This window comes from Hyposmocoma kahamanoa, unplaced genomic scaffold (genome assembly GCF_003589595.1).
Source record: "Hyposmocoma kahamanoa isolate Upper Pololo Valley unplaced genomic scaffold, ASM358959v1 86, whole genome shotgun sequence".
Classification (NCBI taxonomy): Eukaryota; Metazoa; Arthropoda; class Insecta; order Lepidoptera; family Cosmopterigidae; genus Hyposmocoma; species Hyposmocoma kahamanoa.
In genome coordinates this window covers 19,488,964-19,515,983 of record NW_020654289.1, presented here as the reverse complement: position 1 = coordinate 19,515,983, position 27,020 = coordinate 19,488,964, and the positions used below count along the sequence as shown (strand labels likewise).

Below are 27,020 nucleotides of genomic sequence, written 5' to 3'. Positions count from 1 at the left end.
CACACACACACACACACACACACACACACACACACACACACACACACCTTCTCATAACACATACAATAAAAACACACACGCTCCATTTTATATTGCTTTTAATTTACTATTATTTAACTCACAGTGTTCATCTTTTTATTATTACTAAGTCCAGCTGTGGAAGCGAGGGCCGAGGGTGGTAGTGAGTCGTCATACTGGGAATCCTAGTACGAATTCCAGACTCTCACAAAGTTTCCCAAATGTTTTTTGTTTTTTTTTTACTAATAATGTATGATTTACCATTGCCTTTGTGTGAGTGAATAAAGTTATTATTATTATACAAAAAAATAACTTTTTTATTATTTTAATATATACATATTTATTTTCTTACCTCCCGCAACACTGATTTGATTGCCAAAGTCCTCCGCGTACGAATTAAGTTTAATCTCTGAAAACAAAATTCAACATTTGATATACAACTTTAATATACATAAATTATTACTAGTGGCCACCTTAATTGCCGAATATTTAAATTAGCCGAACCCGAAGGAATAGAGTCTTTTATATATTTACAGCAAAAAAATTTGGAAATGGTACATTGGTACAGAAAGTGCATAGCGGCATAGCGACTGGCACGGTTTGCTAGAAGACGTCGGTTAGAATCCGGCCGGATCTATGGAATTTTTTCTAAGTTTTCGATCTTTGTATTAATAATTCGCACTGTTAACAGAGTAGTGTTTTAAGTAATTAATAGATTCAGGCGTTACTTTGCGGAAGTCCTGTAAATAAAAATTGAAGTAAATTAATTTCTTACTCCGCGAACCCAGTGAAGGTTAAATCGTGCAAAATAGCTGCGCTTGTGTTGAATATTTTTTCATGCAGTTAATTATCCCACTCTCCCATCACATACAATTAATAAAATAAATAACCCAAGCGCAACTAAAGTCACAAACCACCACCAAAAATATACCCGACACGTGTTTCGCCTCTCCACGAGGCATCCTCAGGGGCTGTTGACTGCTCGATCCTAGGCCGAGCCTTAACCTTCACAGGGTTTGCGGAAGAGCAAATTAATTTACTTTCATTTTTAGTAGTGCATTAGCTCAAAAAGTCGATTCTGAGAAAATACATTTCTCAGAATCGATGAAAAACGAATTGCTCGCTTCCCGTGAAAGATCTGTGTAAATTTATGTATAGGTTATTTTCCACTTGCCAAATATACTTATTTAAAAATAAAAGAGAAAAAATAATTTTATAATTTTTAATAAGAACTATTTTGGCCAGAACTAGCTGACATAAAGCGTGTCTCATTTAAGTTAAGTAGTTAAGTATATATCTTTCAGTTGTTTTTTACAATACCCTAACGACGGTTTTATTGACGTGTAGAGAATAAAATTTTACGATTAACAAAGGTATAATCTTGAATTTCACATATTTTGCGTTGTAACACTATTGTAACAGCAGTGCGAATTATTGGTACAGAAAGTTAAGTACGTTAATTATTTATATAAATATATTTTTTCTTGTTCTTTCATTTACAATATGGTTGTTTAAAGCAATCTGGAAATTAGTTTAATCTAAAGTACAACTCCCAACTGTTCTCATTTTCGTGGAAATTTTTGTTTAACAAAACCTCTGTAGAATCTCACCATAAAGTCTAAGCGTGCCTTCACTCTTTCCCAGCGAATTCGTACTGACGCAGTTGTAGGTGCCGATGTCACCACGGGAGAACTGTTTGATGGTGAGCCACATTGACACTTTGTACGATGACTTTTCTTCCCGTATTGTGTATTTAGGCCTGCAGACAATAAAACAATAAGGTATTTCTCTAAATAACACTGAAATCATAATATAGTTTAAAGGTCTAAGTAATTAATTAAAAATAAACAAACTTCAGATGTCATTTGGTATCGATAGCCTAGCGTACACTTGAACTAACTATACTTTTGGAAATTTTACAGCAGAACAATTTGAACGTTTGACTTCGAATTCCAGAAACAACTTGCTACGTATGACTGATTTACAGCCATCGAATATATAACCAGAAATAGAGACGCAATAAGGACCATCCATCCCTGGCAACTCATCAAGCTAATGAGTCTCGTTTGCACTGAAATCACAAATAAAAAAGGAGAAATAGTACTGCGCCAACAACTGACCTGTGTGTACTTCTCCGTATATTCCAAAAATATTCTGTATTTATTGTAAGAAAGATAATATCTCTAACTAAGGGGGCTATTCGATTCGGTGGTGTGAGTTCCATAAAGCTGCACATCATAGTTATTTTTACCAAGTCTCAAAACACACGTAGCAACGCGGCTTCTATGTGCACGCCCACACCATGTACGGATGCACACATTCGCCTAATCTCGCTGTCACCACAAGAGTATAAAAATCCCAAAATTGTTTAGATTCAGACTGCAATACATCGAGTATATAACCAGAAATAGAGACGAAATAAGGGCCATGCGTTCCTGTTAACTCATCAGTGATACATCATTTATAAATATCAACTCTCGTTTGCACTGAAATATGCAAGCGAGAACAACTTACCTATATCTACGTCTCCGTATATTCCAAAAATATTGTGTATTTATTGTAATTAAGATAATATCTCTAACAATGGCGTGCTGTTTCATTTGGTGGTGTAGGAAAAGTAACAAAATATCTAATTACAAAACAAACGGAATCAAATTTCATCCATAATTAAGTATGTATTTTTCAATTTACGTCCATTATAGCAAAGCTCAAGTTAAACTGGTCGATTTGACGTGAAACAATTGATGACACCCGTCAATTGTTTTGAATTCAGGCTGGCCAATCGGAGCGCAGTTGTCACCGTAATTATTTGGCAGAATAGTTTTTAAACAAATTAAATGACATTTCGTCTCTATTTCTGGTTATATACTTGATAGTAATTTACTTTATTACTCTATAGCTCTTACACTAAGCTTGCAGAATTATCGGTCAATTAAAATGAATTCTCACGCACTTAGCACAATTTGAGTGGACATGTGTAGCGTTTTATACTTTAGGTAATTAAAAATTATCCAATAGTATGCAATTATTACGTTTGTGGTCGTAACACTTCAAGTACTAAAATCACTTAACATGATTGTACACAAATTTTGACCAATATTCTCAGCATAATGTGAATTTAGTATCTCAGTGTTCTAGCAACTACGTGATTGTTTCTGGAAATAGAATCAGTTAATTTAAAAACTTAGGTCATAAGTAATTCCCTAAAAAAATAAAGAACACTTTGAAAGGGTTGTAACCCTAACAACCGTGATCAGGATCACGGCAGTAAAACAGGAAACTTCCGGTCCACAAATATATTTAACGTGAAGTAAAGTAAAACGAAAGGCTGTAACAATAAAAAGGTAAATTTAAAAAAACAGACACAACAGTATAAAACACTTCCTACAGTTTGATGGATATTAAGGCACTTACCCCTCAATGGGCGGAGTAACTGAATTACAGATACGTAATCTTAGAGACATGAAGGCTGTAGACTGTTATAGATTATTATACATGATTTATCTTATTTAATGACGATTATAAACGTAGTAAAGGACCAAAATTAGTGATTATACGCGATGGAATTTGAAACAGCTCCAACCGTTGTGGCGGTCGAGCAGGGAGTGACCGTGGTACGAAACAGAATGAGAAAGCGAAAGAAGATGGAACATTCCTTATTTAAAATTGAAATACAAGTAAAAGAAAAAAATGATAGGATACAAGTGGATAGAGGCGATACAAAAAGGTGAGATGACGGTGTAAGGAGGTCACACCGTCACAACTTCAATTATTGGAGCCCTGTTTTGAGCTCTGTTTATTTATTTGGCGTGACGTTTTTACAAGAAGTAAGAAGAGTTTTACAAAGAGACACCATATTGGAGTTCTGATGAATGGGAACGATGCGACGTTTAACGATACAGGGTGACTAATTAAGTGTGGTTAATTAACATTGTGTGTTATTTAACATCTTTATTTAAATATTATATTTATATATTTAGTACTGTTTTAAATAGTTTAAAATGTTGTCTATTACCTTAAAATATTATGATACATTTTAGAATCATTTTCAAAACCTTAATTATAATTTTACAATAAGTACAAATACAAAATATGAAATGATTTATTTATCTCAGAAAGGTCTATAAGTAGTTACATTCCATGTATAATAACAAGTTCCATAATGAGAACTGGAGTCTGTACTAGGTTGCGGACCTGAGGACCTCACCAGGCTCACTCTTCTCTAGGTGTATTAAGAACGTAACATCATTTAAAAAAAAATACGATCATATTATAAAATAAATAATGGACCAGGCATTGCCTTATAAAATACTTCATTGCGGTTTATTTACATTTACTTAATGACCTAAACTTTGTAGTATAGTGTCAAATAAAACTAGATAATGTCGACCAAAATTTGATGATTCAGCAATGCTGATTATGAGTCTTCACGTATTGCAGGTAAACGCAGGTGGCTATTCGCTGGCCGCACCAGGTTGGTGAGCTACGATTATACCAACTATACCTACATTTTGTTTATTTCTGTTCTGTGATACCAAATGGCGGGATAAACAAATCCAAGTCCAATAATGTTTATTTCACAGGTAAGCAAATTACACTTGATTAAACTCTACTGCTCATTCGTATGGCAGATACCCCTGAGAAGAATGAGCTAGAAACTCTAGGGGTTGATCTTTGTAAATATACATTTGAATACATTTATCATTACAATATTTAATTTAAACATCTTAGATCGAGAATACCTGAAAGAGCCAAACGGGTCACTATCACGGATTTTTCTCATCCAAGTACGCAGAAGCTGTATAATAACCTTTAGTATAAAGTTTTTGTTTCACTTTATTTTTTAACCTTGTAAATGGCAAATTTCGAATACCAATCGGAATATTATTACGAAAGCGTATACCCTGTCCCTTAAATGAATTTGAGACTTTATGCAGACGAATGTTAAGTACAGCTAGTTTATTTTTATTCCTCGTATTAATGTTATGTCGGTCACTAGTTTTCATAAAAAGATTAATATATTTCTTACCATAAATAACATTTTCATAAATATACTGTGACATTAGTGTAGGAATGTTAATCTCTGTAAACTTATGTCACAAGGATAATCCAGATTGTAAATTGCCCTAACCACACCTTTCTGAAGGACAAAGATTCAAAGTAAAATACCATATGACATTAAACTGTGAAAGTAGCTGAAGTAAACTAATCTAGCTGTTCGACATCTAAAAATTTTCTTTCTTTTTATCGCGTACACTGCAGAACTGAGCCGTTTTGATAAATTATTTATATGTGGACTCCATTGCAATTCAGCATCTAAAATTTTACCTAGAATTACAACTGTATCGACAAGGTTCAATTTTTCGTTTCTAATTATAATGTCTGTGTCCGTCTAGCAAGTCGTGCCTGGTGGTAAGCGACACGTCTGTCCATTACAGTTTCAGTGCCACTAAGAGTTTAAATCGCAAAGATCTGACGAGCACTTCCACTGCGCCCTGAGACATAAATTGACAAGTCCCTTATGCCTGTCAATTCACCAGCACCTTTACCGTTCCAAACCGGAACGCAGTAGTCATGCTCACGTTACCACTTGGTGGCAAAAATATGTATGTAAGGTGGCAATATTTCCTACCTACTTAGTCTACCTATAACTTCAAGGTACCTTTTTGCAACCTAATTCAATTATTAGTAGCGCTGTGATCCGGATAAAAAATCCTATCAATCACCATCATAAGGACTTCAGATTTAGAGGAACTTTCACTGAATAGTAGTAGTGATGCGTCTAAAGTTGAAAAATGATTGATTCAGATCTCTAATGTCTATAATCACTTTCAGTTGCGATTGCCATTCTCCATTTATTGAATGATTAACTATTTACTCATTCAATTACCATACATAATACCATGAACCAATAACTCAATAGGACTGCTTATCGCCATACTACAGATCGTAACTCTGGAAAAGGTCAAAGTTCCGTCTCATCTAGGTGGCGTTAATGGATAGCCTGAAAGTAGTTTACAGTATCTAATTGGTTAGTGGATATAAATTAATTCATCTTTAATATGAAATGGACGTAGTTGACAAAAAGGATCCAATCCACAAAATTACCAAAAAATGAGTTATATGTACCAAACGGGTCCTAAAGTTTAACCTCTTAGATCAGCTAAAAAATACAACATATAATAATAAATATCTTTGGAGTTACATGACATTATAAGTTTTGAAATAAAAAAAGAGTGGAAAACACTTTTCAACTTCAAACTTCCATATCTCGAAAGTGACTGAATAATAATAATAATAGTAATAACGCACACACTCGACATAGCCCCGCACTAGGGAAACCCTGTGTCGCAGGTGCCATGGACACACAAATAGACAATTACAAATTACACCCAAACTCACGAGACAAATAAATGTAGGCCATACAAATATTTCTCCCGGCCCGGGAATCGAACCTGGGACCTCTGCACGGCATGCATGACCTCTGCATGGTAACCGTTCGGCCACGGAGGCAGTGAATGTGCATTGGATGCTTTTCGTTTAACTACGTCCAAACGCAAGTTTTTGTCCTTATTTGGAGTTTGACAAATATGAGTGTCAATAGAGGGCATTATGTGTAACAAACCAATTGAGAAATTAATGCATAGTATGGATAGATGGTGCTAATTCTAAAGAAAATAAAAGAATAGCCGGCAGTATTTGGACAGGGAAGCGATAATCCTTATGTAGCTAATTTGAGACTGCGAAACAAATTGATTGGTTCTTTTACAAATTTAGAAATTGCTAGCTCAGGTGCACACAATGTGGCAATAAAAGTTTATAACAAAATACCTCTTAGAACAAGAAACATTGCAAAAAGTAGTTACGTGTTCGAAAATGCTCTGAAAAGTTATTTGCTTTCGAACTGTTTCTATGACTTAAAAGAGTATTTCGATAAAAGTACATGATATTTATTATGTGTATTAAGTTAAGTTGCCATGAATCTATGTGTACCTATTAGTATAGTGAAGTAAGTTAATTGCAGTGCCCTTACAGGGTTTATTTTGGAATGTAATAATAGCTTTAAGACCTTTTGTACCACATAAAGTAATAAATGATATGATTATCCATAAAAGTCTGTTTAATAAGCGCCATCTAGTTTATTTGTTTGTTATCACTAAAAATAGGAGTATCTTCGATAAATTGCAGCTTGTCAATGTACAAAAATAACTATTTGGAAGTCGTCACAACATCTAGTGTACCAATAAGTACTAAATACCTGACTACTCTGTCTTGTACCGAGATTAGTATTCCTCTAGAATTTTATTGGTCCATGATAATACATATAAGTGGCAGAGCAACGAAATTCCGAGAGCACTAACCAGGATCCCGAACATGAAAACCTATGCTAACGACGTATTTTCAAACTTTGAAGTTTAGCATTTATTCATTTAAAGTTTAAATAACACAGTAATGTAGAAACATTGTTGTATAACAACTTTCAGGCTAATGCCGGAACTTCGGTAAAACTAAGTTCTTGTAAACTTAGGCGCCCAGATCGAAAAACTTGAGTAACATTGTTTCGCTGCATAGACAATGCAGTCTTGAAATCATGAGTTAGAATAGAAAATCAGTGTGTTGAAAGTAGTGAAAATTTTTTAGGGTAAGATTAGTGTTTTTAATAATAGTATATACACACATTTGAATAAGTCAAAAGATTTTATGTCAACTTGTTTGCACTGTAATACATACATTACGGGCATACGGGACTTATCAACGTATGTCTCAGGTAGTGATGCAACGGAAGTGTATAACGGAAACAGATGTTAAAAGCAAATCTTAGCGGAAACGGAAGCGGATGCGGAAGTGTAAACACCATAAAGAACTCAATTAAATTATTCCCAATAGTGCTTATTTTGGTTTCATAATTTAAGTGCGATTATTACACAACACAAAAGTATTAAAAATCGCACGCTCCACTGTCATGTCATCCACACTAGCGCCTAATGTATCGCGAATGTTATAAACTTCCGATTAAAGTTCCGTTATAAAAGTTGCAGAAGCAGAAACAGAAACAGATGTGAAAAAGAGTACGGTATTTCCGTAGTTCCAGATGCAAAATCAGAGGTCTGTTGCATCACTGGTCTCAGGGTGACGGGTGCAGTGGCAATGATTGCAATTTTGCAAACTCGGAATGGCACTGCAACTGTCATGGATATGTCGCTTACCACTAAGCTCACGACTTCTTCCCGTCACTTGATATCATAAAACAAACATTACATTAAAACATTTTTAAACTCTTTACAGCTTACTTCCTGGCATGTCGGTCTGATTTAAATCTTTATTGGAAGGTGTCCATTATCAACAAGATGAACCCATTCCACGACTCATGGCTGGGAACCGGTCTTCTTAGGATGAGGGCTTAGGCTATAGTCTACCACGGTGTTTGGGGACTTCACGCGGTTCCCAAAGGTTGTGAGCATTCTTCAACTGACAGATTTTATTACTTTGTTACTAAACATTCACAAAGGTACGTAATTAAGAAATTAAAGGCATGTAAAATAAGAGAAGTACAGTAATTATGTAGAAAGTAACAGCGCGGCTTGTATGTGTGCGCGACCGCCGCGCGCTGTATACAACATACACAGTCGCATAATAATGGAAGGCACATCGAGACGACTAGTAAACAACGCAAGTGCATCGCGAGATTACGCGAATGTGTGCGTCCGTACACTGCGCGCGGTGGGCGTGCACACTTACAAGTCGCGCTGGTAAGTTTGTATGGAATTACTATACTTGTTTTATCATATTATGCTTGAGAGTATAAAATGTACCGTCATTATTCAGTCGGTATGTGTACCAAACTCTGATTGTGTTTTCACAAATATTGAGCTCCTTCCTAGTTTATACGTAATGAATATAATTTTCTTTAGCAACCTTTCTCGGAAAACAAATATTAACAACGTTGAAGGAAACTCAGTATGTTTAACATAGCTGAATGTAAACATTGTACATACGTAAACTAAACGTAACGAAGACAAACAAAAACAATGACTTGTGCGTACATAAACATTACATTTATTTCGTTTATACTACTGATATCAGCAGTAATATATAAGATATTCGCAGTCAATAAGGGTTGAATCAATTACTATCCGAATGCAGGCTCACCGGGGTGAGTGACGACTCTTTACGGGATCCCACGAGCCGGCACCGGTGGGTGAGGGTGCATACACAGGTTTCGTTTAGTGGGTAGGCCTGTGAGGATCCATCGGGCGAGCTTGTATCGCCGGATGGATCAACGGAGGAGAGTTGGGACTCTCAATTTATAACCCCGCCATGGCATCGCCCACGACGGGGTATCCGTAACGCATTTTCTGTGTATAAAAAAATATCCGAATGCAGGCTGCGCAATTTCGGTCTCGGAGCTTCTAGTGGTGGTGACACTCTCCTCTGAACTTAAATGATTTATAAAGACATCTGAGTTACGTAAGATTGTAATTCCGATCCTGTTGGTGTGAAATTACTCCACTAGTTTGTTATATATATTAATACAAAGATCGAACACTCAGAAAAAATTCCTTCGATCTGGCCGGATGCGACCAACGTCTTCTAGCATACCGTGCCAGAGGAATTGTTTCTGAATGTTCGATCTTTGTATTAATAATTATATCAGATTAGTGGAGTAATTTCGTAAAAAACAATTGAATATCAATTCAATAAAAATTTAGAATACAGTGAATAGCGACATCTCTCACCAGGGCTGGTATTAGCTGTAAAGGTCTAACTATATAATCTAACTAGGTGATAAAACTTTCATAGATTTCTCATAGATGGCGCTACGACTAAAAAGTCGTTGAAAAACTAATTACAAAGACACGACAGCAATCACATAGAAAAAAATTCGTGAGGTCCGCTGGTTCGTTCCATGACTTAGTTGGTATAGCGTCTGGCACGGTATGCTAGAAGACGTGGGTTCTAATCCGGATCGAAGGATTTTTTTCTGAGTGTTCGATGTTTGTATTAATAATTGCAAATTTACATTTTTTGGTTTCATGTCTAATAACCTGTGGTAAAGTATTTAATACGATACGGAATACGTTTCTTTTAAGGTACTTTCTCCATAGTGTTATGAGAATTCGAATTTGTTTTTCCGAAATAACTTTTATTCGAATTTTCATTACACCGAAAACCGAAATATAATGAAACCGTTGTTCTTTCACGATATGTTGGATGTTTATCGCATAGACACGATTAGGTTCGGTTAGGTTGGATTAAGTGAAGTTTAAAAGAAAAAACTCCTCTCAAAATTAAAAAAAAATCGAACGTTAATTTTATTACGCAAACGTTATTTTTGGAAAATGTCATTTCGGAGTCCTGATAGGTAACCGTAAAGCGAGTCTCTTACCATTACTTGTAAATGTTCGTCCCATCACATGTTATAGAAAAAAACCATTTCGTCCATTCATGTGTGTCAATTTTACGTGTAGTTAATTTTACCGAGAAGTTGTGATAGAAGAAGCTAGGTTCCCTTATTACGAATCATTACGGGACGCATTATTCGCGTATTTTCACGGTATATTTACCGTGTTGTATTAAAGTTTTCTCTAGTTGGACATAACTTACCAAAGAACGCATTTTCAGCTGTTGTTTGGATGTTTTGGATGAAAGATTCGTACATTAACCTTTTCTATATGCATAATAAACTAATATTATGACAAACTTGAAGTATATAATCGATAAAGAAAAGACGCCAAAACACCGACAAAACTTATTATAATTATTAGGTATAATTGTAAAAATAATTATTGAAATGGGATAAAAGAAGACAACACTCAAATACAAAAAACGACAGGAAAATGAAATGACGACTTTCTTTTCTTCAAAACAGGCGAATTCAAAGAAAATACATCAAACGAATTTGTGAAATATGCATTCCATGATTGAAGTGATTAATAATAGCCAAAGGGATTAAAATTTACTTCAGAACAAAAGAAAAGTTGACACCCGCACACACAAGAATAAAATTAATGAAAAGACAAAAATACGACAGAACAAAAAAGGACAAACGGTAGAGAAGAACAAACATAAATTCATAAAGGTTCATTTTATTAGACGCTTGCCTTTGGCATAAAAACAGAATTAAATTATTCTTTCATGTTTACAGATTATAAAGATATTTAAAGTCTTAAAAATAAAAATTCATAGAATGGTGCATAGTAGACGTTAGCACCAGTAATCTTATTTCGAAATGAGATGACTTTCTGAAATTCCCTGAGTAGCATACAATATGAACTATAAAGAAATCATCTAGTTTTAACGTGTAAAAGTAAGGACGTTTTGGTATAATACACTGTGACGGTGTGACCTCCTTACACCGTCATCTCAACTTTTTATCGTATCATTTTTTCTTTTGCTCGCATTTAAATTTTAAATTTGAATTGTTCCATCTTCCATCGCTTTCACATTTTTGCTCCGTACCACGGTCACTCTCTGCTTGACTGCGATAGCGGACAGAACTACTAAATCAAATTGTCTAATTTTTTATTCTTTTCAAGTTTAATCATAATACAATCAATGTAAATCATGTATCGACCATAATGAGCGAATAACAGTTTATTCAATATCTGTAATTCAACATAATACAACCCGATAAGGGTTTTTTTACTTTACCTTTCGTTTTACTTTACTTCTTTTAATAAATTTTGTGGACCGGAAGTTTCCTGTTTTACTACCGTGATCCTGATCACGGTTGTTAGGGTTACAACCCTTTCAACACTTATGGATATATATTATTTAGGGTTACACTAAAAACAGTTTGAATTATGATAACGACGTTCACATGACCCACTGACTCATAAGAAAGTTTAATTTCAAATAAAGAATGACTATAATCCAATCCTTTTTTGGTCTCGTTTAAACGTTCTGGCATATGTGCTAGAGGGCCATATGAACGTTATTATCATAATTTTAACCTTTTTTAGCGTTCTTTTAAATATATCCATGAGTATATTTTCGACTTGGCAGATTTTAGTTAGATATGTTGTATAATTTTACCTAGATGAACTTAAAAAAGACCTACCTCAAAAGTTTGTGGAATTACATCTATTTGAAAAGTTTTATTGACATCGGTTAAAAAAAAAGTTTGTAATATCCAATAAACCGGATTTATCCCCTAATTTGCTACACTTAGAGGTGGAATATTTTCATCAAATACTTTCGTACAAAAAAAAGAATCATCGAAATCGGTTAACACACAAAAAATTTTTTTTTTGTTGGTAAAAAATAAAATTTCTCTTACCCGTCAAGAAGCATCTCTCCTCGGTTCTTGACCCAGTAGTTGATAGTATTAGGATAGGCCTCCACATAACACTTGAGTTTCACGTCGGTGCCCAAAGGTGCTCCCAGAAGTTGATTTGGCACTTTTACGGTAGGAGCAACTGTGGGACAAAAATAATTAGATATATCATGTTACTGTACTAGCCATGGTGGCCTAGTAGTTTGACCTACCGCCTCTCAAGCTACGCCCGTGGGTTTCAGTCCGGGCACGTACACTGTAATAATGTGTGGAAATTACACACTGCGCGTAGATAGACCGAGCTGTACAACATCGCGCGTTTGTTGTTGTTGTCATTTTATTCATACATTATAAACAACGTCTCAAGCTGCGCTGCTTGATCTGGCCTTAATGGTGACCACGAGACGGTTTTCTTGTATTTAGGTCATTTTGTGTACCTTCTAATAACAATTATTGTAAGTAAGCACTGCACCTTCCCAATTTCATCCCAAAAGTTAATGCAAACCTTAAGAAAGTTTCATAAAGTCCATATTTCTGTGCTTCTACTATAGCCTAAAAACCAAACACTTTTTCTTCAATATCTCTTAAGTCCTGAAATGAATATTGACTTAACTTGGTACATGTAATTCACCAAGGCTGCATAATCAATAAGGGGTATTTTCATCAGGACACAAAAATATTAGAGTCAGTACTTTTGTTCTTACTGTGATGGGCAATCTCTTTAACATGGATAAATGGAAATGGTCTCAGTATAAACCTAACAAAAACTAACATCATGCAATTTCACTCGTCTAAAAGACTACCGATAGAGTTAAACATGTCGTTTAATCTTGTTAATATAGAGCAAGTTAAACACACAAAGTTTTTGGGCCTTATCCTTGACAGCAATTGCAACTGGAAAGTCCATGTTGTGAACTTGTGTGTGTGTTTTGAAGATTAGTACAGAATGCGTCTGTTGATGCGGCCTTAACAGCTTATTTTGGTTATGTGCAGTCGGTTATAAATTTACGGTATAATTTTTTGGGGAAACTCAGTAGAGTTTATGCTGGTATTTAAGATTCAAAAACGTTGTGTATGTATCATTTGCGGTGGGACTCAAATGGATTCATGTAAGCCATTTTTCGACAAGTACAAAATTCTACTCTTACCCTGCCTACCTCCTTAATGTACATTAAGGAGGTTGCTGCTTTTGTCCAGAAACATCCGTCATATTTTGAAATTGCAGATAAAAAGAACCATAGAAATTGACATGGGCATAGAATGGTTTACTAGGGCAATCATACCTCAGCATTTTACCATAAAAGCGTTTACGTAATGTCGTCAAAATATGCAACAACATTAATGAATTTAAAAGATTAGAGTACATAAAATTAAGAAATGCTCTTACTAAATGGTTATGTACTAAACTTTTTTATAGTGAAGAGGAGTTTTTTGACGACAATAACAAGTTTGGTGACTAGCGACGTGACATGTTTATTAATATTTTTTTTCTCATAATTGTGATGTAATTTAATTTTATTCTGTTACATTTAAATAATATTGTGCACCTTAACTGGTAAACTATAGAGCACAAAGCACTGTAATATTTTAAGACGTTCTGGTATTACCTACAGTTATCCAATAAATGTATTCTTATTCTTTAATATGAAATTTCTCAAGAGTCGTAGCAGTAGAGCTCCTTGTGAAAGAGTTCGTCCAGGGAAGTACTGCCACCTTATCTATTTCTGCCGCCAAGCAGTAATGTCAGCTTTACTGCGTTCCGGTTTTGAAGAGTAAGGTTCTGGTGAAATTACAGGCGCATGGCACCTGTCAACTTATATCTCAAGGGTCAGTGCCCATAAGATCAAGCTCTGAGTGGCATTGCAACTATTATGGATAGACGTGTTGCACAACACCAGGCCCGTTGTTCGTCCCGTTACTTGATATCAGAAAAAAGGTGTTTTCGATGAAGACAAATGTCGTGATCAAAACTTCCTGTCGAAGAAGGTCCGCGAAGTCCCGTGTGTGGCGGACTATGGCCTATATTTTGTATTATGTTATTGGCCCACATTTCCGAAACACAGTGATAGGGATAACCTTAATCTTAGAAACAAAAATAAACTTGCGATCCCTATGCTCAGACTTGATGAAGTTAGCTCGTCATTTGTAGGCACTGTACCTATACGTTTTTATAATAAAATTCCAGACATTGCATAAAATTTATCACAAAAATTGTTCAAAGCTCATGTTAAAAATGTACTAAATAGAAAAGTTTATTATAAAGTCAATTATTACATAAATGATGCGAACGCATGGTGTATTTCTAGCTATTGCATTTTTGTGATAATACAAAAAAAAATCCTCTCAGGTGAAATTGCCCTGGTAAGGACTAGTGATTTTTATTTTATTATATTAATGATAATGATAATGGTGATAATACTAAAAACCCATACTACACTCTGTTCAAATATCTTACTAATTTATTTGACATTGAACTAAGGAATATATCTAATGTTTTTAGAGATTCCAGTAGCAGAATTAAATCAATTAAACAGACTCAAGGTAACGTGAACGTATTTAATTCATTTCCTGATCACAAGGGCCATTGCCGCATTAAAATTCATTAGCTCCTGAATGACAAAGATCGCAAAGTTAACTTGACAAACAATAAAAGTAACAAAGAGAAGCAATCATAAAACATTTATTGAGCAAATAAATATTTTATGAGTTCAAATAAATATTTATCTTCCTTTCTTAGTACAAATATTTTGGCAATTATGTATTGATTCCAATTCGAGTAGTTCTTTAATGATGGGGTGCAAGAAAGGAGCCCATAATTTTGTACAAAACAATTTTCGTAATGAGTCTGGCGTCTGGGCCACAATGTTTATAACAATATTTAGGCTATCAAAAGTAGTAAAGTAAAGACAGTATTTCACGCGAGTTTGGAATTTAAAAGGTGAGGTTCGGGGTGGGCCACCCTTCGAGTCCCGCAATGCGCGCACTGTAGATTAATATGAATAAAGTAAGAAAAGGCGGAGAAAAATGACACAGATCCGACGTCGACAAATGCCCGATGGCGACTGACGGGGCAGCTGACGGCGCGGCGTGTTAAAACGCTGAGTGTTAAAAACAACATTTAGCAGATTCTCTGTAATACATAAAGAGAAATATCTCCATATAAAAATTATGTACGAAGTTAGATATATTATACAGAAAACATTCCTTTTACACTTTTATTTTAGCCTGTTTTCAGGATCTTATATGATCGTATTAAGTACGTCCTATCATGTAACAAATTAGCACAGTATTTAGACAATATCCTCGGGTGTGTCGTATATTTTTTGTAAGACAATTGTTTAGTAGTAAATACCTAAACCATTTGACCTAGCAAAACAGTTTTTCCAGCTTCTCCTTGTGACTCGCCTTAAACGCATTAGTGTCCGCCTACCATTGGTTATGTAGCAGCCAATCACATTTTGGGAAAATGCACCATACATTGAACGCAAAAACAAAGCTCAAAAGAAATGTATCCGGGGTATATACGGCTTGAAATAAAAACAGATAGTTATCAACCACACTTCAAAAGTGCGAAAATATTGACTTTACCACCATTATATGTATTTGATATTACACTTTTAGCAAAGCGTCATCCTTAATTACGTGTTTGAATTACTTACACGGGCGTGGAGTTCTGATCAACTGAAAACTAGATCATGTAAAACTGCTCTACTTCAAAAGAGTGTAACAGTAAGGGCGCATTTATTTAACACGAATTTCATCGCGCCCACCCCGCGCGGCCGCTGTGCAATCGAAGAGCGGAGTTCGCGTTAACGCTGCGCAGCGATCGCGTGTATCTAACTGTCATGGCAAAATACGCTCTATGCGTTTAGCTTTTACGTTTTAACTTAAATGAGCGTCCCGGACACGCGGGCGAAACTGGCTTGAATTTGGTCTATGCGGCGGTTGTATTATTCAGAAGAATTTAAATGTTGTTGCCTAGTATATAGAATTCAGATTCGCCATTAATATACATGAAGGCGTGGTAACTGGGCGGTCGCCGCGCGGTGGCCGCGCGAAAACTTTCGCCTGGGTGCTAATGGCTACGAAGGTCTACAACAAACTTCCACATAAAATTAGGTATTGTAATGATTATGCAGAATTTTGGAAATTATTATTTTCACCTCACTAGCCTAAAAAGATTTTCTTTCTCATTAGAAATCTGCGCGTGTTTTCCACGCTAATGTGGGAACGTCGATGACATGACGTGACGATGAACTGTGGTGCACCTAACGTTTTCTTCCGCTGAAAAAAAAACATAATGATGACACGTTCAACTTCGCGATTTGTCGTACATTATTTATGTGATATAAATCCGTTAGTTAATTGTATTCCCATTACTGTTTACATTAAATTGACTACTATAACTAATTTTGTTTATTAAATTATTTTAATTCATCGAAGAACTAAACTGATTTGTTATAGTTCAACTGTTTTTCTTTCATCTACCATTTCTCTCGCTACAGTGAGGTGATACGTTGTGTGTTTTGCTCAGCAGCAAAGTTGTTTTGCGTTTTGTGCATACACCTAGAGATTAAAAGTTTGTGACATTTTGGATCGTCATTTCTCGGATTCGGATCTGGGGGTCTACTGTCGTTCGAAATAATTAATGTCAAATAAGTAATACCAAATTAAAATACCAAGTATGAAGCTTCATTCGCATCGTGGATCTTTTCATTTGGTTCGAGAAGGTAAATAAGTAATTATTTGACAGTAATTATTTTGGACAGATGTCGGCCTCACAAGGGAGTACACTCTCAGATACGAATCGGACGTCGTGCGTAACGCTCATAGGGCGCGTTCCCACTATGTCGTGACGACAAATGCAGTTTACAGTGTCGTGGCTTGTATATTTAAATTATTTGTTCATATATAGCACGACACGATAAACTGTCGTTCACGATTTTTTATCGTTACAACGACAATAAAAAAACGTCACGATAAAACGTGACGACAGATTGTCGCAGCTCCTATTGTCGTCACGTTTTATTTATTGCTGTCCGCACGTATTCTGCTCCCTGCCCTCCTTTCTCGTACCCCGCGTCCTCTGCTCGCTTTGCAGTAGCGTTAGGTCGTAGCCAGAGATGGGCAAGCGCCCGGGTTTTAACCCAGTGCTTTGTTAACGCCGGATTCTAATCGGGTTAAAACCCGAAATCGACGGCAAAAACATTTTACGTCTAAATATTTGCTGTGAATTGTGTTTTGTTCAAATTTAGTTATATATATTATTTAAAAAATATTTGTTGCTTTATTATCAGAAAAGTTCAATTTACCTTTCTATTGAATAGATTCGCTTGAAAAGTTCATCAATAAATTGATACAAAAAATCGTTACATCGTATGCACTTGAATCGACCTTCATTGAGAATCCACAGGATTGACAGGTGGTGGGTATTATGTGGAGATGCCTCTTCTTCGTGTAATAAAAATATACAAATTTGTTATAAGTTTGATATTATGTTGTTAGTGTTGGAATTATACCAAATTCTGTACTCTGCGTTTCTGCCCACGATTTTGGGCAGAAATGGGTTAAAACTCGGCGTTTCGGGTAAAACCCTGATGAAAACACGGGCGGGTTGATTGGGTTTTAACCTACTCTACCTACCTAACCATCTCTGGTGCTAGCAGGTTTTGACAATACCGAAAAGAAAGCAACTTCGTATACCGTGTGAAATAACCCTAATGGAATTATTTTTGGTAGCATTGGATGTACCCAAAACTTTCTTTTCTTTGTTTACTTCCTCTTCCGCATTTTTAAAAAGTAATACATCATTAAAATTTCGTCTTCATCCATTTCGAGCGAACACACACTACCGGCTTCCAAAAGAACATACAAGCAACTGCAGTGCATCAAACGATTCAGTCGTGCAAACAACAAGGAGGCTGTCGGGAAACGGTAAACAGCTAGTCACGACAGTCGTTCAATGATAAAAATCGTCCACGACAGATAGTCGTGATATGGAAACAGGCTGGACACGACAGTCGTCCAACGATAATAAAACGTGACGACATAGTGGGAACGCGCCCTTATAGTTTAAAATATTATTTACGATAAAAAATACTATAATTATTAATATAAAGATCGTATTAGAAAAAAATTCCTTCCGGCCGGATTCGAATCGACGTCGCTATGCCAACTAAGCTACGGAACGAACCAGTCAATCTTCATTCACATACATTTAGAGACAAGAACAGATCAATTTTCATTCACATACATTTAGACACATACAACAACAATAGGCGGACATGATTATCTGTAATGATTTAAAATGAAAAACATTAAAATACGTCTCCAATTTATGTTTTTCATAAACATGATTCTATTTACAGTGTATGTATGCGTGAACTTTGAAAAAATTGACAATTCGAATGAACTTAGGCTCAGTAATGGGATGAATAATGGGTCGAGGATCATTGAAATGAAACATGTTTGGCTATTTATTCCATAAGCGTGACCAATATTCAGTCGATAGTCGATAGAACATTTATCGACTGCAATCACTAGCCGTTCTTAAGCGGGCAACACTTTTGAGCAATGAACTGTTCTTTTACTTCGTCTTCAAAAAAGACACCCCACGGGTAAGTAAAAATGTCACTTACGTTAAGTTCTCGTTTAGTTGTGTTACGTTACGTTAAACTCGGCATAGTTTTGTGATATTTTTACATTCTCCTTAGCCAAGTTCCCTGATATTTTGTACCCAAAACATACAATTTATTCCATTTGTTTGCGTTCCCCAATAGCATCAAATTGCACCGTTCGCTTTGAATAACAAAATGATAATCCCCGCGCTGGCGGCGTTCGTCACGGCTCTCGAAGCTATCTAGAGTACAGTTATTCGTTTTACCGGTGTTCACGTCTAGGACAGTCAATGGCCAATATACTACAGTGTTTGAATATTTCACAATATCTTCAATCTCGTAATCCGACGGAATGAGCATTATGATGTTAAATTATTAATTTACTAGTATTGTAATACATTAAGAAATCAGACAACTTTTCAGAAAAGTATTTCAAAGCTAACCATGATGGTCAAGAAAAATATTACTCTCTTAAATAAGCATTTCAAGTCTCTAAAATTAAATGGAATTAAAAAACGTGCATTTTTTTATGATACCAATTGCCATCATTTGCCAGCAATTGTTGCCAACAAACAAGTCATGGGCCTGGTGGTAAGCGACACGCCTATCCATAACAGTTGCAGTGTCATTCAGAATTTTAAATCATACAGACTTGAGGGACACTACCACTGCATCCGTCACCTGAGACATAAGTTGACAAGTCTCATGTGCCTGTAATTTCACCAGCACCACCACTTAGGGCGCGTTAATTCGACACGAATTTCATCGCATTCACGCCGCGCGGCTGCCGCATAGAGACCCCGTGGCCGCCTCGCAGCAACCGCGTGCGTCTAACTGTCATGGCAAAATACGCTCTAACGATCTTAGCGAGTCTGGCTTGTCTTTGGTCTACGCGGCGGCCACGCGGCGGCCACTCGGCGATTGTATTATTCCAAGGAATTTAAATGTCGTTACCTAATAAATAGAGTTCAGATTTGCCATTAATCTACACAAAAGCGCGGTACTTTTGCGCCGTGCAACTGGGCGCTTCCGTTTCGAAACCGGAACGCAGTAATGCTCACATTACGGCTAGGCGGCAGAAATAGATAAGGTGCAGTACTTCCCTGGACGAGTCTTTCACAAAGAGCGCTACTGTTACTAAAAAATGCATCAACACGGAACGCATGACGTCATTGGTAGTAGGTAAACAAACTAAACACAGTGCCCTTGCCACTTCGAGAATTTCACATATTGATTGACTACTGTATTTTCCTCAGCATTTTTACTGGTTTTTGTTTAAATATGGTTACAAAATACAAAAGAATACGGGAAAATAGACTGCCTCCATGGCCGAACTGTTACCATTACGCACAGATTATTTCTCTCGTGAGTTTGGGTGTAATTTGTGGTTGCCTAAGCATATGTCCATGGCACCCTAGTGCGGGGCTATGAGTGTGTACATTGTTTAATTTATATAATGAATACAGTGACGTTTCTTTGTTTCCCTGCGTATAACGTCACGTTGCGTGTTGGATGTTTGTACTCTGTCCTTAACAGTTACAGTGCCACTCAGAGATTTAAATTGCAAAGATCTGAGTGGCAGTGCCAATGCGCCCATCATCCTGAGACATAAGTTTACAAGGCTGTAATTTTACCAGCACCCTTACTTACCCTTCAAAACCAGAACACAGTAACGCTGACATTAATACTTGGCGGCAGAAATAGGTAAGGCAGTACTACCCTGGACGAACTATTTCACAAGGAGCTCTACTGCTACTACAAATTATTTCACAATATCGATTGAATCCTCGTTTTTATAATACAAACATTCTGTCTATCTACATATTAGATTTACTGACGGTTGTCCGGTTACCTTAGTGTAATTAGACAAGAAGTGCAATTCCATACAAAAATACCAACCCGGCTTTACATTTGTCTGACATGTCATACCGTGACGCGTCAGAACGGTATCTGTTTCATACACCTTTGAAACAGATAGCACAAGCCGATACATCAGATTGCGTCACACTAAAATATTTAAAATATTTCTGTGTACAATTTATAGTTTTTTTATTTATTAATATAATATCGTTATGTGCAAACCCTAATAAAGACTACAAAACAAAGAAAGACTAAATATTTTAGATGTCAAATGTGACATAACATTGACAGTTATTAAAAAAGTTTTGAAAGTTACGCGCCATTTTCCATTCGCGGTGTTCAACGAATGAAAAGCGTGTGTGCTTCAGTTTCTTTTTGTACTCGTTGGTAGCTGGTAATTGGTATATGGTATCCCTATGTTTGTTATGACAAGTTTATTTAGTTTGACAGATCTATGTTTTCTTCATTCAAAATGCGAGTATAATCTTACTCAAGTCAGTCAAATTGTCAATGAAGAAGGATTTTCCCTGTCTAAAATAACTCGGTTGAAAGATTCCCAAAAGTCAAGATAATTTTGAACGGCCCCTTAAGCGCAATTATCTCCAACATTTGTTTGTTTCTAATTTGTCATTTTAGTTAAGTTATTCTAAATTTGAGTATGAAGTAATTCTCATTATTCTATAAAACTTATCTTCATTTTTACCGACTTTTTTATTTTAAAGGCCGTAAAAACATGACAAAAGTGTTACCAGGCTTGACTGTAGTTATTCTATAATTAAAAAACGAAAATTAGATCTTCAATATGATAGCGTTTTTGACACAATTGAACCCTGAACTACCAGAGATGTTGACTTAATAGCTATAGTATAAGTATACTTACAATTTTAATGAAGAAAACTTACAATTGACAAGAAGGATGATCCGCTTGCTGACGGCAGGAGGCACGTCGTTGGAAGCTATGCAAAGAAACGCGCCCATCTGTCGTCGATCCACGCGCCACAGCGTCAGAGAGCTGCCCACGTAGCTCTCCACTAAGAAAGAAAAAACAAAATATTACAAATATGTATTAAGTATTCCAAGAATCTAACAAATGGAGCACGTCCCAAGCAAAATACGTTGTTTCACTACTAAAGTAAGGCACAATAATTTACACGTGCCAGATATCAAAGATGTCTAAAAATAAAATACCACTACCATGCTTTTACATTGTTTATTCCTAGGTACTCTTATTTTTGATCGTAACAATAACATTTCAGTGTCTAGTCTCTCTCTAGTAAGTGAGTTATTGAGCACAATTATACTACGTATTCTTAGCATTAGACAGAAGGAAATTTTTGGGTCTTTTATCAGGCACTATTTCACTCAGTCGTTTTGAAAGCAAAGCATTTAAATAAATATACCGTGAAACAAAATTCTCATACGTAAGTCTCATCTCGCTACTAGAAATTAAATGAAAAATTACTACCTTTACGTACTTAATCTATTTCGATCGATTTTTGTATAAATTATTATAACAAACTTGTGGAGTAATTTCACAAAAAATTAAATATTCAATAAAAATCAACATCATTAATTTTGACGATGTTTTCCTTTAGTGTAATTTTGTTTACTGCTTCTTTACTAACGTTTTTTTCTAATCCGGAAAAAACTAAGTATACATACATCAATATAAAATCTAAGTTGCTTGCCAAAACAAACTATATTAAGAATGTGGTGTTGAAAACAAACGTTTTACAATTCAGTTTGAACACAAATGTAAATCAAATACAAGCTAACTAATCCACTTTTATTGAACCTTATCATTTATAATCATTATGACATGTTGTGGAGTATTTCCATGTATTTTGACAATTGGTTTCGGCTCCAAATATGACCTTATAAGTCGTGAATAATTTATTTCAAATGTCACCACAGCCATAAAGGGCTAAGTGGCCCCATATTCAGTTTAGTTATTTATCATAATAAATAATGTTTAGTGGATTCTTCAAAACGTTTTTCTTTGTAAAAGGTTTTCAAATCGATAATAACTATTGGTGTAGAACAAAATGGTGTTGTTGTATAGCAAAACAAAATCGAGGTCAACTTATTGGTAACCTATCATAAAGTCGAAAATTTTTTTGTACCAAACAACGTTTCGAATTTACGATTACATAGAAAACCAAATTATAACGAAACAGTTGTTCTTTCAGGATACTTTGAATGTTTATCGCAAAGACACGATTAGGTTTAAAAGAAAAGCTCGTCCCTACGCGGCCGAACTTGGGCGGCTGGCCCGTGGTGGGCGCTCCAAGGGACTCTCTTCGGAGAGTCCGCGCGGGTGCGCGGACGAGTGCAACAACACACCCGTACCCCCACCTACAGCGGAGAGAAGGAATACTCCGGGGGTTTAGTGCGGTCGGGCTGCTCCCCTTCAGGGTTCAATCCAGTCCCACATAACCCCGGCTCTGCCCCTTGCGGGGCCGGGGTATCTGCAAGCAGATTCCCCCGGATTACCAAAAAAAAAGTTTAAAAGTAAAACATTTTCCTCTCAAAATTACGAACTACTGATAGGTAACCCAACTACTTACGAGGAAAGTAAGAAATTCGCATCACAAGACCGTACTTCTTAGTTATAATTAAGCTAGGATGCTTGGGCGTTTTCAAGCCGAGGAAAGGAAGCAATTTAGTAGCAGTAGAACAACTTGTGCAAGAGCTCGTCCAGGGAAGTACTGTCACCTTATCTCTTTCTACCATTAAGCAGTAATGTGATGATTCGATCTCAGATCTTTGTGATTTAAAATTCTGAGTGGCACTGCCCATGCCTACTATGGACAGTTATGTCGCTTACCACTAGTCACGCGACGTGGTCTTCCGTCACTTTATATCATAAAAAATAGCTCTAATTTACACCACTACGTCACTTAACATTATTTGCTTGCCTATTACTCGTAAAAAACTAACTAAGGCAAGTACATATTGAACTGTTATCATAGGGTTTTGATTGAAATATCAAATTTAATAACTCTACTATATAAAACGGTACAAATTATACGACATATGGCATTTTCTCATAATGAACGCGTAGGCAGGCATTGTATTATCTTTTATTCCCATTGTATACATGAGCTATATCTTTTTTATTGACAGATTGATTTACTACCAATAGTTCGATTTATCAAAAGCACACACAATTTGTGTCATTATTTCTCACACAAATTGATGGCAATACCGAAGTTGACGTCACTGAAATGCTAGTACGTCTTTCGTCGTAGAACAATTTCTTTTTATAAGAATAAGTGTAATAAAACATAATCAACCAATCTTGGCCACGATCAGGACTAAAAAAGAAGGCGCAAATGTTTAGAAGCTTAACTTTCTAGTAGCAATAGAGCTCCTTGTGAAAGTGTTCGTCCAGTGTAGTACTGCCACCTTACTTATTTCTACCAGTAAGCAGTAATGTCAGATTACTGTGTTCCGGTTTTGAACGGTAAGGATGCTGGTGAAATTGCAGGCACATGAGACTTGTCAACTTATGTCTCAGGGAGACGGGCGCAGTGGTAGTGCCACTCAGATCTTTGCAATTTAAAGATCTGAGTGGCACTGCAGTTGTGATGGACAGGCGTGGAGCTTACCATCAGGTGCACGACTTGTTCGCCCCGTCACTTGATGTTATAACTATAACTGCCTCCGTGGCCGAACGGTTACCATGCCAGACTGCCACGCAGAGGTCCCAGTTTCGATTCCCAGGCCGGGAGAAATATTTCTAAGGCCTACATTTATTTCTCTCGTGAGTTTGGGTGTAATTTGTGGTTGTCTATTTGTATGTCTATGGCACCCGCAACACAGGATTTCCCCAGTGCGGGGCTATGTTGAGTGTGTGTGTTATTATTGTTATTATAAAAAAGACAAAGGTTTTTTTTGATAAATGCGAATTTGACGTCCATCTCACCTGATGTAAAGTGGTGATGAGGTCGATGATAGAGCCTAAATGATGCCTATTTACTCTCGCCTGAATATCTACACACGGCGATTACTACCACGTCGCCATCAAAGCTTAGCATTAATTTGTTTGTCATAAGAACAGCAAGAAAATAGGAGATATTATTTAATCCTTAAATATACTGGTTTATTGTAAATGTGCACTTTTTTAAAGAAACGACATTTTTTTATATTTGATAGTTTGTATATATTACTTGATATACAGATAAATTATAAATGAATTGCATTCAAGGTAATACTATTACTATGTTTAAACATAAATTAATCAATATTTGGTACTCAAAAATAATATTTGATCCTCTTTTTTATTATTGGTCTTTTCTTTTAACGAGTGATGATATTCATAACCAGTATATCTTTTGATATTGATCTCCTGATAAATCTTGGTTGCTTGGTTGCACCCTTCATTTAGTAGGTTATAGGATAGTATTTGAAAAAGCACCACGTGTCGCGGCAGCGGCGGGCGAGTGCCAGAAGCCATTTGCTTGCGTTTCCGAACATGTTTTCAAGTCAAAGTATTATGATACAATATATTAGTGTACAAATATAATAAACAGTTACTTTATCTTAAATATTTTTTTTAGTTAGTTTTGAGGCACAACATAAAACTATCAAAGTTAATTTAGACAAATCAAACATTTTTTGAGTAGTTAAGAACAGATTAATATATCCATTAATTTAATTTATTTTATGTCTCAGAGAAAGAGGGTCAATTATTAACAAAATAACTGCTTAGAGTTTTCTGTCTGCTGCTTTTTGCAAATTTAATATGATCATTTAAATACATGCTAATAAATAGTGCCAAAATATTTAATATTTGACGTTAAATTATTTTAAGAGAATCCTCCTAAAGCTAAAATAACTACTGTAACATCACTGTTGCGGTAAGAAGGAAGAAGCCGCGTATGTTACTAATTTTCTAAACACACCTGTGTCTAAGCTGCCTTCCCACTCCACATGAACTTAACATAACTATTTTCGACTTTACGTGTTGTACTTAGAAGTTAGTTTTGTAAAAGTTGCCAAATTATTTAAACAATTTCAAGGATTTTACTACAAAACCATGTCTAAAGATAGACATTGCTTATCGACGTCACATGTCGGACTTCCACATGGAAATTATATTGTAAATATAACAGCAAATGAGACCCTGAATGTGTTTCTCTTTTTGTTTATTAATTCCCCTAATGAATATGTGTTATTACAGTTTATCCGCCCAATGTAATAGACCAGCATAATCATGTACTACATCCAACACAATTTTTTTAATTTGTTATAAACCCAAATAAAGCCTTAAATTTATAATTCGTTCATGTTCAACACCCTGGCACTAATTTTTATTGTATTCACTTAACCACACTAACTCAAAAGGTTTAAATAGTACTACAAAGAACACTACAAAAAAATTCTTCGATCCGGCCGAATTCGAACCAACGTCTTCTAGCAAATCGCGCCGCTAGACGCTATGCCAATTAAGCCACGGAACAAACCAGCGGACCTCACGAATTTTTCTATGTGCATATTGTTGGATTCTATTTGATTTTTCAACCACTTCAAAAAGTTTAGTTCTATGTAGTCTTCGCACTATATTTGTATTGTTTAGTAGCTGTATGGCCTCTATGTTCACGTGATGATGAAGTCTATGTTCGTGGGATTCGGCGTACTTTTTTATCACTATCTACGGACTTTATGTCCAGAACCTCGTTTCCTAACCATACCAAGAACGTAAGGTATAAAGCCCCAAAGGGAGACCGCAGATGCGTTGGATAACATAAAGAAAGTGGTGGGATTGAATTGGAAATAGGTGGCACAGAACCGAGAGAAATGGCAGAAACTGAACGAGGCCTACTTGAGAACGGCTAGAAAGATGAAGATGCTGCATTCTGAAGCTGAGAGAAGCTGTATTCGTGAATTCACTCCGGAGACAATAGAAAGAGTTCGTCCAGGTAAGTGCTGCCACTAAGTAATGTAAGCATTACTGCGTTTCTGTTTTCAAGTATAAGTTAGTTGTGCAATGCGCAACGGGAAGAAACGTGTCTACAGTTCCGGTACCTACCTATTTGGATTGGAAAATAGGGAGGTTGGTGTACGTGCACTCGGGGCAGCTTATCCAATGCAATAGCTTTCTGAGAATCGGATAAAGTCTTTACAAACAGGCTGATCTGGGATCAGGACCTGACTGAGGTCTCTGTGCTTGCACAGGCTGTAGTGCCCTTCGCGTATACCTTAAGGGTCGTTAGGGAAGGTCATTATAATCAAAACTTATGAAG

The 27,020-nt window shown here is 36.1% G+C and overlaps 1 protein-coding gene across 1 annotated transcript in view; it reads right to left on the bottom strand.

Annotated features, from left to right (window-relative positions):
* Nucleotides 1-27,020, bottom strand: part of LOC113234939 (limbic system-associated membrane protein) — a 102,734-nt gene that overhangs the window by 3,278 nt on the left and 72,436 nt on the right. Inside the window, exons 5-8 of the mRNA XM_026470460.1 lie at nucleotides 21,675-21,803; nucleotides 12,299-12,437; nucleotides 1,629-1,777; nucleotides 371-427 (exon numbers count right to left, since the gene is read on the bottom strand). Of these exons, the coding sequence (XP_026326245.1) occupies nucleotides 371-427; nucleotides 1,629-1,777; nucleotides 12,299-12,437; nucleotides 21,675-21,803 (474 nt within the window). The remainder of the gene's footprint in view (nucleotides 1-370; nucleotides 428-1,628; nucleotides 1,778-12,298; nucleotides 12,438-21,674; nucleotides 21,804-27,020) is intronic.